Consider the following 13,270-nt stretch of genomic DNA (forward strand, 5'->3'; position numbering starts at 1 on the left):
TAGATAGATAGATAGATAGATAGATAGATAGATAGATAGATAGATAGATAGATAGATAGATAGATAGATAGATAGATAGATAGATAGATAGATAAAACCTATATGCATGTATACTTCATTTTACCACAACCAACAATCAATATGATGTTCTGATAGAGACTGAGAAGTCACTGATTTCTCACCATTGGTGGAGAGGAGGAAATGTGCTGCGTTCTGCTGTGGCAGCCATCTGATCTTGTTAATTTTTTCTTCTATCTCCACACTCTTCAGGTAGTCAAAGTCAGGCTCGTGGCTCTGAAACGTGCTGTAGACATTGTACTCCCCAGAGTCCCCTGTCTCGCCCACCTCCTCTGATTCACCTTTCGGCTGCCCAGGGCAGACAGTGAGGAAAACACGGCTTTCAGCATGCATTTACAGTATGTGCACGAAGCTATTTTTTTAAAAAAAGCATGTGTACAGAAAGTGGTGGTTTTGCATTGTAAGCTAACCTCAGTCTCTCTCTGAAAGATGACCACCCGGCCACCTTTGTCCCCCGTGGCCAGAAGGTCCCCTGTCTGGTTAAACTCCACTGTAGAGATGACATCAGCTGTAAGGAAGATAGGAATATTGGAGGCAATTAAACAAAAGTATAGAAAGAAGAAAAGAAAACCGCAGCAATGATAGAGTAGCGAGAACGTTAGGCAGACATGGCAAAAAAAGCACAGATGATTAAGTGACCATAACAATGTAGAAAAGGCTGGCAATGAAAAAAAAATTAATAAAATCACATATTATTTCAGTTACTCTAAACCATAAATCAACCATTTATGTCTATGATGCCTAAGGAAAATTTAAATTATGAAAGTGTCTGTTGCTGAGTCAGGCAGTGTCATCATACATTCCTTCTACTGTGCAATGCAGGAAGCTGAAATTAATCTGTTCAATTATACCAGTATGTTATCTGACACCACAGAGATGGCAGCGAGACATCGTCCGCTCTACCTTCAGTGACGTAGTCTCGCAGGAAGGTGTGGTTGATTTTGGGGCTCTCAGCGTCCTCGCCCATCTGAAGCTGAGGGAGGGTGACCCGCCAGTGCGCCCGTCCTGAGGGGAAGGGTCCAATCCGTAATGTCTCTCCCCACCCAGTCTCCGCCCATGCTGGTAGGGCCTAACGGAGCGGCCTGGAAAAAGGCATCCTGGGAAACCAGCCGGCAGGAAGAAGAAAAGGCACGTCGAAGAGATTGAGACTGGAATGCAAGGGGCGGGGGAAGGAGGAACAGGGTTTTAGGAAAGAGGAATGGGAGTGAGAGGAAATTAAGATGCAGGAGGACAGAAGAGAGAACGGTGGATGGAGAGGCTGGTGATGAAGACAGCTTTGGAAAGGAAAGACGAAGGCTGTCATTAGGTAGGCTGACAATATGTGCGCACAGCATGGCAAATGATGTGACCTTAGTTAGACATTCAATGCATTCATTAGCAAAGACACGTGTGTAGACGAACAAGGCCTAGTGGGTGCTGAATCAAATCACAGTGCTGTAGAATGAAGGAAAAGCAACAAACAACTAGAGCAGAGAAAAGCAAAAGATGAATCCTTGTGTTTAAGCTCAGAAATAAGTACATAATGAACATAGCATGAGAATGAAAATATCAGCTGCTACATTCAGCCCTACCACTGGTAATAATGTTCCCAGGGTGTGGTAGTCCTCTTTGACTACTTGCCAGATTCCTGCTCTCACATGCACGCACACTTCTCAAAAAGATAGTCCTTGACAGTGATCAGAGGAGAATGCGATGTCTTGCCTGTGCTGCAATAAGGAGGGAGACAGGCCTCAGCACACCTACCAGTCCGCCTGCTGCTGTCGCTGCTGCTGCTATTCCTGCTGCTGTTGTGTTAATGGACCTCTGCTGCAGTGTACTCAAACAGGCCTGCGTGTCTTTCCAAGTGGGAGGAGAAGGGACAGAGAAGAGAGAGCAGGGGTAGTAGTGAGAGGAGGAGAGGCAAAGGAGGAGAAAAAAGAGAAAGAGAGAGGGATAACGAGGAGGATGGAGGTCCGTTGCCTGCTGATGCTGTGGATCCGTGCAGCATCCAATGTGTCATGGCAGCCTCCTACTGGAGCAGCCAATCACAGTATAGCTGTCACTGGAGGATCCACCCACTGCAGGTGATGAGAAGTACACAAGACCAGCAGAGGGAGCCCTTAAATACTGAGTGGCACATACCAGCATGCAGTTTTCTGTCCAAAGTAAAAATAATATTGAGGACTGCAGAGCAATTTAAACAGATGAAAGAAGAATTCTTTAAAAGAAACTTTTAAAACCTCACACACCAATTGATGGTATGTCGCTACAATTTCAGTTATTTGTCTCCAGAAAATAAAACATGATAAGAAAAGGATAAACAAGATATCAGTCAAAGAATGTTTGAAAAGCCCTTTCTTATTACAGCACTGTGTGATATTCCCTAAAAACTAAATAAACATTGTTCTGGTCACCTTGCTTTTATGATCTTCGGCTTTTCTTTTCTTTTCTTTTTTTGCAAGGAGTACAATTTATGTTATGTTGTACTTATGTTGCACGTATAAATGTATTTAACAGAATCTGGCTAAATGAAATGTACTTGACTGGTATACAGTTGGCATTCAGTTTACACCAAGCCTATTTTGCTCCATCATTAATTATTTAAATAAAAGAAACTTTTGATTTTATATATCTCAGTTACATTTTACTCAAATTTATTTCTTGTTTAAGAGGGCAAAGTACTATTTTGTAACATATTAGCACAGTGTGAAATAATCTTCTAATGTCCAGTTAATGCTATATATCTGTAATGATATCTGACTGTGTTCATGTTGTTCTTGGTTGTTTATTTTAATTCTAAAGGTCTAAATTGCAAAGCTCAAATATTTGCTGATCATGTGATCACCTATCATGCTTTTTTTATATAAAGCGTAAAGGTTAATTTATAGTTTATCCACATCACGTAAGTGAATAACACATAATATGTTGTGTACTTATGATGATTAAACCGTATTTTGTCCTTTTTACTTGGTTTTATTGCTCGTTCTGTACTTCAAGCCAAATAATTAGGATTAACCTATTAATTACTATTTAAATGAGGACATGTTGGTGCTTTGTTGTTATTGTACAAATAAATATCACAATAGGTTGGTTTTCCTAGTTCTAAGATATTTACTTTTTTGGACACTTGGACACAGGTGTTAAATTTAAATGACGAGTTCATAACATGTACGAGCCGGGGGTTAGAGCAAATCCATTTAATCAGGTTCCTTTAGTGGATATCGGCTAAATAAAGGTCAAGGGATTACCTTGACGCAATCGTTTTCACGGGCTCTTTATGCTCTGCTCTCTGGCAAGTCGTTAGTCTGTCTTACTTTCTGCCTCCTCGCGTTCGAGGTGTTTCTCTTAGATAGCTCACTGGGCGTAAAAACTGAGTTTACCCGATCTTTTCTCGATTTACCTGAGCGAGGGGATGCCCTGCCTTCACTCTGAAGCGCTAGAGTCCATGGAGCCTGGCAGCGTGAGTCCTGGGGCATCTCCGGACGCTGGCGCGGAGTCGATGCGCAGGGGAATCGTGAGCGACTCGCCGATGGTGCAAGGCACGGGCTGGTTCTTCTCCCCACTGTGGAGTCCAAGGTCCAGGTTGCATAGCAGGAAGTTTGGAGATGGTACGACAAGCTACCAAGAGGACGCATGGTTGGATGACCACTCCGACTTCACAAGGGCTTACTTTTTACGCAGAACCTCAGCGTAAGAGTTTACATTTTATACCTCTACAGTTTTAGCTGAAACTCAAATTACTCAGATCCCTCAAAATTATAATGTGCGATTAAAACGTTTTTAACAAACTTTTGTTGAATAAAACGCTTGTAAAGGTGAACACTTTATTAGTAATGAAAATATAAGCTGCATTAGATAAAATTATGTTTCCACATATACGTTTAATACTTATTATACAAATTTTAAGTACTTTATTTTAGTTTTGCTTTTAAATAAATCATGTAATCTGTGTATGATTTCAGGGTCAGTTGTCCACAGACAGAAATGTCCCCACTTCTGTCAAGTTTTCAAAGGAGGAGCTCTGACCATTCCGAGGCGCTCATGAAGGCACCTTATCGGAGAAATTCTTCCCCATTGAGAAGCTCAGACCTGAACGTTTTAACTTTGACAGACAGACGCCTCGCTTCAAATCTCAGTGTCCCTGAATGGATGGACCACTTTGGTCCAGATGATAAAGAAAGCCATTCACCATGCTCTCTCTGCTTACCTCGTTGTTCCCGTTTTCAGTTTTCTCCCTGTCAACCACGAGCTCCCGTTTGCCCCTGCTCATCTAGCTTACCCCACCCTCCACAGTTTTTTCCACCCACTTCATGTGGCCATGGTGACGGCTGCCCTTGGATGATGGGGCTCCTAGGAGAAGGCCTAAGCTGTATGGGTTCTTTAGCAGAGCTCTGCCAGGGGGCTGTGATCCATGTTGGGGAGCTACTGGGAGCAGAGGGTGGTTCGCTCTCTCTTGTACGGAAACACTGTGGTGGAAGGAGTAGCTTGGAAGACGTGATAGCCCTAACATCACTGGGGCACTTGAATGAGGGAAACCCATACAGCCAAGCTCATCTAGAACTGGTAAAAGGGATCATGGGATGCGTAATGGCTACAGCTTCACCAATAAATCTAAGAGATGCATCTGAGGTAAATGTTGATGTCATGATTGTACATGTAGGCTTAACTCCCATGTTCCAGGGCACAGGCGAGGGATTAAAAATCAGAAATGAGGACTGCATGTTTAATGAGTCACCCATTTCCTGAAAGTCTGTTTTGAGATGATGACATGGCTATTTGAAGAAGCCTGATAGGGAATCCCTGATGACGCAGTTTCTTTTAATCCTTTTAGTGACTGCTTCCAGTGATAAACCTTGGATTACTGTCCTTTCCTCGCACATGCCCACACATACACCCCCACAAAAGTAGATTCATGCCAAAGCTGTCTAAAAGGCTTACAGGTGGTGGTCACAGCAGCTCTTCTTGCCCTCACAAGTAAGGTGATTTGGAATGTGTGCCTGGAAGAGTTGAACACCAGGTAAACCCAGTCAGCGTGAGTGTGCATGGGTTGTCCCTAATAACTAGGTAGATGCCAAGCATCCTGAGAAGTGTGGGTATTTTTGGTCAGATGTGGCTAAAGCTGATGAACAGCGCTGACCCAATAGCTTAACAACAAAGGGTTATGAAGAGATTAAAGTTAGTTCAGGTATTAAAGTCTGTTGCTACTCAGTTGCCACAAATATCTAACATACATAAGACTGTTGGATAGGATATGTTTAAAACATGTTGCTGTTAAGTAATTAATATTAAGTGATCCTCTTACATGCACTTATGTTTTCCTTATTTGTCCCAACAGGACCCCAGATTCAACTTAGCCAATGATCAAACATCAAAGATCAGGACGGTTCTGAGTGTTCCTATCGGCAACCATAGGGGAGAGGTATGTGTGCCGTTGCAAATACCTTTAACTAATGTAAATGTCCTGTGGATTTTTCAGTGGCATATTGTTCATTGTCATAACAGAATTTTAAATATAGGTTGGATGAAAATAAAACGTTTTCTTTTTTTGAACAGGTTTTAGGTGTCCTGCTAATGATCAACAAAAGAAATAGTTGCGATGGATCACGTTCTGTTTTCACAAACATTGATGAAAAGGTGAGGGATTGGACTTTAGTATGGAGATTTTTTTCTATTATACATTATTTATAATGTCAGATATTTGCCTTGTCTTAATGCTTACCACCCATAAATACGCGTTTGATTTTGTTTTAAGGTGTTGTCAAATCACATGGATGTGTTGGGGACTGTCCTGGATAATGTCCAGCTGTATGAAGGTGCGAGACAAGAGGCTAAACGCAGTAAGGTAAAGCCAGAGAACAGTTTAAAATCGTTTTATGCCTTGTAACATGTATATCTAAGTAATATCTTCATGCATATGTGTGTGTGTGTGTGGTCCAGGCTTTGATAGAGATGGCACAAGTACTATCAAAGGAGCACCATTCCCTTGAAGTTATGCTGAGTAAGATGGCTGCCACCATCATGCCCTTTACACACGCTCAATACTGCACCATCTTTATCCCCAGTGAGCAAACTTCAGACACTGAAGAAAAGGTACATTATCTTGACATCCTGCTCAATTTCCTTGTTTTCCATTACTTTGTCTGTTCAGAATATAGTACAATATTTTTAGCCATACACAATGTTTTCATTTTTTTTTGTTTTGTTTTGTTTTGTTTTTCATTTTTGTCTTTTGATTACAGACTTTATTCTCAAGAGTTATACATTTGGAATGTGAGGAGCTCGGATCAACCTGCCAGATCTACAGAAGGTATTGTCCGGAGACTTTGCAAGTCCTTGAGTGTGATTTACTTTTAAAACAAATATGGGATATTTGGGGGGTTTTGTAATTTGAAAGTATAATTTTTCAGGGAGCATGACCTCAGGAATATAGATCCGTCATATGCCTTTCGAACCCTGACTTCTATGGAAACACTTAATATGTCGAAGAGTTCTGATGAACTGAAAAGGAGTCTCATCTGCTGCCCAGTTAGAAATGAGAGATCTGAAAATGTTATCGGTAAGTTCTTTTCTTGAATGGCAGTAAACATTGTAAACAGGATAGAATTTGAAAATAAACCTTTCACACCTCTGTTACCAGACAAGCACAAATGAAGCACAGCATACAAAGCTCTCTTATTAAAATAGAAAATAAAATAGTATCAAATAATATAAAATAATAGGTTTCACAGATGATTTGCAGTGACCTTTCACAGCTAGAAATCCTTACTTACTGTTTAGACCTTTTCAGTCTTTATACTACTTACTGTGATCTGCTCTGAGAAGACCAGATCTGGACATTTTATAAAATTGTTTCAGTTTTTAATCCAGTTATCTTTTCTAGCCACTTGAATATTTAGATGCTGAGATTATTATTGTGATTTTTTTCCCAGTGATTCCAAAAACAAGTTGCCCATCTCAGCTTTACCACAGAAAGCAACTAGACTATGTGTTAAAAACAAAAACATAATTTGAAGAACTTTGTGCTCAAGCTACACAACCATCTGTCTTTTAATGTCATTTAGCTGTGTGCCAGCTGATGAACAAACAAAGCAGAGACTCAGATGAAATGGAAGTCTTTAACCGATATGACGAGCGCCTTTTGGAAGACCTGGCAGTGTATTGTGGCCTGGCTCTACAGTATGCTCAGGCAGTCCAGATCACTGAGGAGCGGAGGGCCAGTATAGAGGTCACACAGGAGGTGAGAACACTATCTCGCCCAATTAGTAAGTTAGAGAAGAGTCAGAAAAATAATTCATACGTTAACAAATCTTAAAGTTTTGTTTCTGAGTTTTCTTTGTTTATTGTAATTGTGCAGGTCCTTGCCTACCACATCACTGCAGCAGAGCAGGAAATCCAGGCATTGCAGGTGAGTCTTTCTTTGGAAGAAATCAGCCTTTCTCTTTTTATCCAGTTTATCCCTGTTACAGCGTGGCATCGTGCATGTAAATAGTGATTTAAAGTAAATAGCGCACACATTTGTTCCCTTTTCTTTCATATACCTTGTTCTTTCTGTTAAATGCCTTCCTTCTCCACTCTTCCTATTTTTTTAATCACTATGGCAGTAGTCAAGCAATCAACCCTTGCTTTGTTCCAAGAGGCCAGATTTACAGGCTTTAATGCTATTGTAGAACTAATGCCCTAACAACTTAAAGCTCTTGATCAGCTGCTATCACTGAATGTGAGTGCAAAGGTTAAGGTAACCTCCTCACCCATGTTAAAGCTAGATGGGTTTTCTGTGTTTACACAACTAGGTAAACTGAGGAAAAGAGCTCAAGTTCTATTTTGTTTGTGTGTGTTTGTGCTTGAACGTCCTGAAGAGTACATTTCAATTTCTTTTATTGGTTGTGTTTTTAGGAGGCCACCATTCCTTCTGCTGAATTGCTGAATATTCTAGACTTCCATTTCTCTGGTTTCGGCGTGCCAGAAGACACGACAACACAATCCCCGATTCGCATGTTCCTGGATCTCAATTTGGTGCAGGATTTTAACATAGACTACAAGGTAGCTCAGCTTCTATTAATATTAGTAGCGTCATTTTCTTTATCATATAAATGAGGAAACAGTTAATTTTTGTTTGTTTGTTTTAGAACAAAATGACATTAATAGGCTTGTTTCATAAGTATTTATGAATTCAAAAATCCTGTTTCATACACATCATGCTTCTTTTACATCTTTTTTTCAATCAGGATACAGGATAGTGCTTGTATCAGTGTTAGTGTGAAGCCAGTTTGGCCTTTGTGGCTTTTGAACAAGCACAAAATTCAAAGTTTAATAACTAAGCATTTCACAATGTTCCATTTTAAAAGTTGGGGTAAAGAGATTTTGGTAAGAAGAAAAGCTTCTCTGTCAAAACCTGCAAGCTGCATCTGCAAGTTATCTGTGAATTTCTTGGTAAAATCCTGTTGTGTAGCTACTGATGTTAAGGACTGTGAAACCCTGGGGTTCTGTGGTGGTTCAAGCTTGTTTCACTGGCATTGGTCTTTTTTTCATTTCATTAACTCCATCTTATCTAAGGCACCAAAACAGGAATCACGTTAGTGGGAAAAGGACCTTTGAGAGAGGAGAATATGAGTTCATAATGGATATTTTAGTGTTATCTTATTAGCTCTTACATTTGACAATATGTAGTTCAATATGTCTCTTTGAGTTACAGGAATTTCACTACTGACAAACTAGAAAAGCATAATAGAATCACCTAATACCTTAAATATTCTCAATTTCTATTATTTATCAATTTTACATATCTCATCCTTCCAGAGTCTTTGCCAGTGGGTTTTGACTGTGAAACGTGGCTACAGGAACAACGTACCGTACCACAACTGGCACCATGCAGTGAGCACTGCTCAAAGCATGTTTGCAATGCTCATGGCAACAGACCAACTCCAGGTTAGTTTGTGGTAAAAGCAGAGTGGGTCTGTAGTTGCTATTATTATAATTTTGTTTACAATCCATTCTATGTGTCCATGTGACAGTCACACTGTGACATTTGCATAATGCCGCCGGAGTTTCATCTGTCCTGTAGCTCAGAAGTTTTGGGAGGAGTCAGTTGAGGACTGCCAGGGTTGTCCTTCCATACTCAGTGCTCTTAACTGTTTGGAAGAGGATTAATTTTAGATCTTGCCAAAACCTCTTAACTGCTGTCTGTAACAATCAGACACATGCCTACGCCTCAACTCAAGTGACTTCTGCCATTCACTCACCAGTGTTTTAATATACCTGGAGCTTTTTGGGGATCCAGGTATATGGCCACCCTGGGGGTCTCTGTACCAGGACCAAGCTGTATCTGTTATGCATATTTGTATCTGTTATAGTCTGGAGCTTAATTATGTGGGATATTCAATGAAGACACTGACTGGTATTAGTAACACTAAAATGGAAGTATCATTTGTCGTACTTCATTTCTTTTACATCAAACATTGAATAGTAGAATTACAGTTACACTTTTTTTTTTCAGTATTTGTTCAGATAGAAAATGACATTACTATCTAACATTTTACTGTCTTATCACTTAATTCTTTTAGATTAAAGATTATTTAAATACAATTAAAATACAAAAAAAAAATTAAAAATGATTTAGTGATTTTGCATCATCAACTATCCATAAATTCCTGCTTCCTGTTTTTTACCCTTACATATACTCGTGTGTAGGGATCCATAGACTTCAGCTCCAATTGGGGTTGGTCCTTTATCATCTTATCTGTTAGAAACTTTTATTATCGACTTTTGACAGTACATGAGCCACCTATTGATACAAACTTTATTTTATTTTGTGTAGCACATGTGCAATATATACATGTGCAGATGATTATTTTCTCACTTATTATTTTTTTTCCTATAAAGCGTTCAATTATAAAATGCAGGAAAATAATTTTCTTCATTATTACAACCTGTTTCTTTCTGTTCATATGTTAGACCATTTTTTCTCGTCTGGAGATCTTAGCGTTGATGATAGCCACTCTGAATCATGATGTTGATCACAGAGGAGTTAATAATTCCTTCATAGAAAGGTAAATGTTACTTCTTCATCTCTCACATTTACTCCATTACTTATTTTTTCTCTAAATTATCTAGACCATAATTATTTGTATTTATTTTGATTTGTACTATCTATAACACTTATTAGTCACTGCCTACTTATATTCAGTCCTGATTCTTTCTTTCTTTTTTCTCTCAGGACTCATCAGCCTTTAGCTCAGTTATATGGACACTCCTCTCTTGAGAACCACCACTACAACCTGTGTGTCTTCATCCTAAACAACACTGTAAGATGCAAGAAATAAGTTATGTTTGCATGCACACAACAGGACGTTCAAATGAAGCTTATATACTATATCTATTATTCTGCAATCATTCCACTTGTGAAATAATTAGATTATTTTGATCTCTGTGTGTGAACTTGTAGTCTTCAATTTAATTTACTTTCTTTCTCTCTCTCATCTTCCAGGGCAGTCAGATTCTTAGCGGTCTGTCTGCTGAAGAGCACAAAGCTCTATTACACTTAATCAAAAGGGCAATCCTTGCCACAGACCTGACCGTCTACATGGAGTACGTCTGAAACATTAAAAATGTCATAGAAGACGTAGATTACACATTAAGTCAGTCTTATTTTAACCCATGTTTCTTCTGGCTGTTTTTAATTTATTTTTTTTTTCAGAAGAAGAAAGGAGTTCTTTTCTCTTGCTAACAAAAGTGGAGTGAGCTGGAAAAGTGAGAAACAAAGAGACTTGCTCAGGTGAGAATCACATAAATTAGAATCAGAAGCATATTATATTGTTGTGCTTGGTAAACCAAGAGAATGCACTGTGTTGTAAGCTATTACTTTACCCCACAGGTCAATGCTGATGACAGCCAGTGACCTCTCTGCTATCACAAAGCCTTGGCCTGAACAAAAAAGAGTAGGTCTCACAAAGTAGCTCTGAATGAAAAATAAAACACTTCATGCTTCATCTCTCAATCCTTTCTCACTGCAACCTTAACCTCACTCTTCCGCCTAACAGATTGCCAGTTTGGTTGCCATGGAGTTCTTTGCACAGGGGGACAAAGAGAGGGAAGAGTTCAAAATCAAACCCATTGTAAGTGGAGCTTGCAGGATTTGTAGTGTGCCAAGGATTCTGAAAATGTTGAGTGGAACTCACATCCGGATAAAAAAGTGTGCGCACATAAAAAGGAATTTAAATCAATATTATTTTTTCATGATTGGAATCAAACAAGAATCCAATCATTTGTGAATATCTTGTTTTAGTCTGATGATAAATGTTTTTAAGTTTAAAAGGCATGCTGTTGTCTTATTTCTTGTTGCGCTACAATTGCATCTACCCCGTCGTATAACAGTATCACGGTGCCAAAGACTGTTCTTTGAAAAAATACATAACCACAAACACTGGTATGTCTCAGAATATCTTCACATTTTTGTCACTGTGGTTTAAAAAAATTCTTATTTTGTTTACACAGATTCAAAAAAGGGTTTTCATAAAATGTTACTGTTACTCTGTCTACACTATAACAAAAATAACAATATCTTTGAATACATAAAGCTTTATAAAGCCTGTTGTGTATTTCTGATGCATTTTTCCCCATTCAGAGTGAAGTAAATTTAATGTAGCTTGCAGTGTTTGGGGTTGAATTAATCTTCATATATAAATGTTCATATTCAAGTACTGCATACTTTTACAATTCTATCTGATCTTCTGTAAGTGCTTTAAGTGCTTTTTAACAGCCACTTTATGCTTACTTTTCACTAGGACATAATGAACAGAGAAAACAGCACTCGACTGCCGTATATGCAAGTTGAATACATTGATGAGGTCTGCTATCCACTCTACAAGGTGTGTTATTACTATTGGTATTGTGTAAGCAATGTGTAGATAACTGTATATTCTACTTGCATGTATGTGTCCTTATATATTTCATCACAGAATTCCCCTTGTTGCCATCTTGTTCCCTTAAGATCAGTTGTAATTTCCACTGTTCTATCAACAATCCCGTCTCTGTCTTTGCCTCTGTCCCTCAGACTGTATCGAGACTGTTTGACTCCTGCTCTCCTTTGCTAAATGGGTGTAAGAAGAACAGAGAAAACTGGCTGCAACTTGCTGATGAACAAGAAAAAGAAAACAATGAAAACATTAGTACAGACCCATCACTGCATGAAGACTTTAAGGGAGAGACACAGACAGACCAATGAACAGCGGACTGGAGAGAAGATGAAGACACGTGGCTTCAGAGGCTAAAAGGAGGCTTGCCCATATGTTCTATCTTCATTCTTCTAAGTGAAGATTGACCTATTGCTCACACATCAGAACTTTGATGAGCAAACTGGTTAATATGTTATGCAGTGGCCCTCACGGTTATGATTATTCCTGCACTTGTATTGCAAACAACTTATTGTGCCACATATATAATAGCAAATTAAATGCATTTACTGTATGTAAAGATGTACTAAATAGCTTCTCAAAGTACTTTACATTAAAAGCTACATTCACATTTATGTTCTCTCTGTATGGAGTGTTAGGTTAGGGGATGGACTGCTCTGCCTTCACATTGAGCCTACATTAATCTGTTTATTTAGCAGTGAAGCTTTGAAAGTCTGAAAAATGACTTTGATTATTTGCACACCATATCTGTATTTGTATTTTTTATCTGTGCTACACTGAGTTTCGTAAGACCTGTATCCAGATTTTCAAATGCATAAGTATTTTAAAAGTACTGCTTCCTTTCCACATACCATCAAATTAGTACAGTGATCTATAACATAATCAATTTTGTGAACTTGTATTCAACTATTTATTTTATTAGATTACTGACATCTACATATTTTTTTTTTTATCTGATTTGACTTTCTTTCCATAATGGCTCTTTGGAGCACTTTGACCCTGTGCTAATTCTATTAATTGTTCCCCTTTATTGGCTCTGACTTACAAGGTTATCTTGAAATTTGGCAGAACTGATAACAACTAATGTTATTTCCACCATCTGAAACTGAGCAATAAAGATATTTTTCACCACACATATACAGCATGCATTTTAAATAATTATCCAGCCTAAAATGTTCAAAGTATTGTCACGTACCTTCTATATGATTTGCATAACCTTGTTAATAGTAAGTAGTTATTTAGCTGAACTGTAGAGGCAAAAGGGGCAGATGAGTGTATAGTAAGCCAATTTATTATTATTATTA

At 38.7% G+C, this 13,270-nt stretch overlaps 2 protein-coding genes across 4 annotated transcripts in view; one reads left to right on the plus strand and one right to left on the minus strand.

The window, feature by feature from the left end:
• Positions 1-2,116, minus strand: part of ppp2r2ca (protein phosphatase 2, regulatory subunit B, gamma a) — an 8,041-nt gene extending 5,925 nt beyond the window's left edge. Inside the window, exons 1-4 of one of the 3 annotated variants that reach the window (XM_005942618.2) lie at positions 1,822-2,116; positions 982-1,175; positions 489-586; positions 183-366 (exon numbers count right to left, since the gene is read on the minus strand). In XM_005942618.2, the coding sequence (XP_005942680.1) occupies positions 183-366; positions 489-586; positions 982-1,045 (346 nt within the window). In that variant the 5' untranslated portion in view covers positions 1,046-1,175; positions 1,822-2,116. Of the gene's footprint in view, positions 1-182; positions 367-488; positions 587-981; positions 1,353-1,821 lie in introns of all 3 variants that reach the window. The other 2 variants (XM_005942616.2, XM_014340182.2) reach the window with 2 other exon arrangements.
• Positions 2,117-3,098: 982 nt separating this feature from the next.
• Positions 3,099-13,235, plus strand: pde5aa (phosphodiesterase 5A, cGMP-specific, a). The gene is made up of 20 exons (XM_005942619.3): positions 3,099-3,747; positions 4,020-4,686; positions 5,393-5,476; positions 5,611-5,691; positions 5,810-5,899; positions 5,995-6,147; positions 6,297-6,364; positions 6,465-6,613; positions 7,119-7,294; positions 7,412-7,462; positions 7,951-8,097; positions 8,854-8,982; positions 10,009-10,103; positions 10,271-10,358; positions 10,541-10,641; positions 10,751-10,828; positions 10,928-10,991; positions 11,094-11,168; positions 11,838-11,921; positions 12,107-13,235. Exons 1-20 carry the CDS (start codon positions 3,470-3,472, stop codon positions 12,275-12,277), a joined length of 2,829 nt encoding a protein of 942 aa, XP_005942681.1. The 5' UTR covers positions 3,099-3,469; the 3' UTR covers positions 12,278-13,235.
• Positions 13,236-13,270: the final 35 nt, after the last annotated feature.

The sequence above is a fragment of the Haplochromis burtoni genome, unplaced genomic scaffold (assembly GCF_018398535.1).
Source record: "Haplochromis burtoni strain Fernald_Lab_line unplaced genomic scaffold, NCSU_Asbu1 Contig_345, whole genome shotgun sequence".
NCBI classification, from domain to species: domain Eukaryota; kingdom Metazoa; phylum Chordata; class Actinopteri; order Cichliformes; family Cichlidae; genus Haplochromis; species Haplochromis burtoni.

Excerpts from the sequence above, each read along its gene's own strand:
- pde5aa (XM_005942619.3), top strand. The coding sequence starts at position 3,470 with ATGCCCTGCCTTCACTCTGAAGCGCTAGAGTCCATGGAGCCTGGCAGC. Across the intron at positions 7,295-7,411 it reads GTATAGAGGTCACACAGGAG|GTCCTTGCCTACCACATCAC; the intron begins GTGAGAACACTA and ends GTAATTGTGCAG. Across the intron at positions 7,463-7,950 it reads AGGAAATCCAGGCATTGCAG|GAGGCCACCATTCCTTCTGC; the intron begins GTGAGTCTTTCT and ends TTGTGTTTTTAG.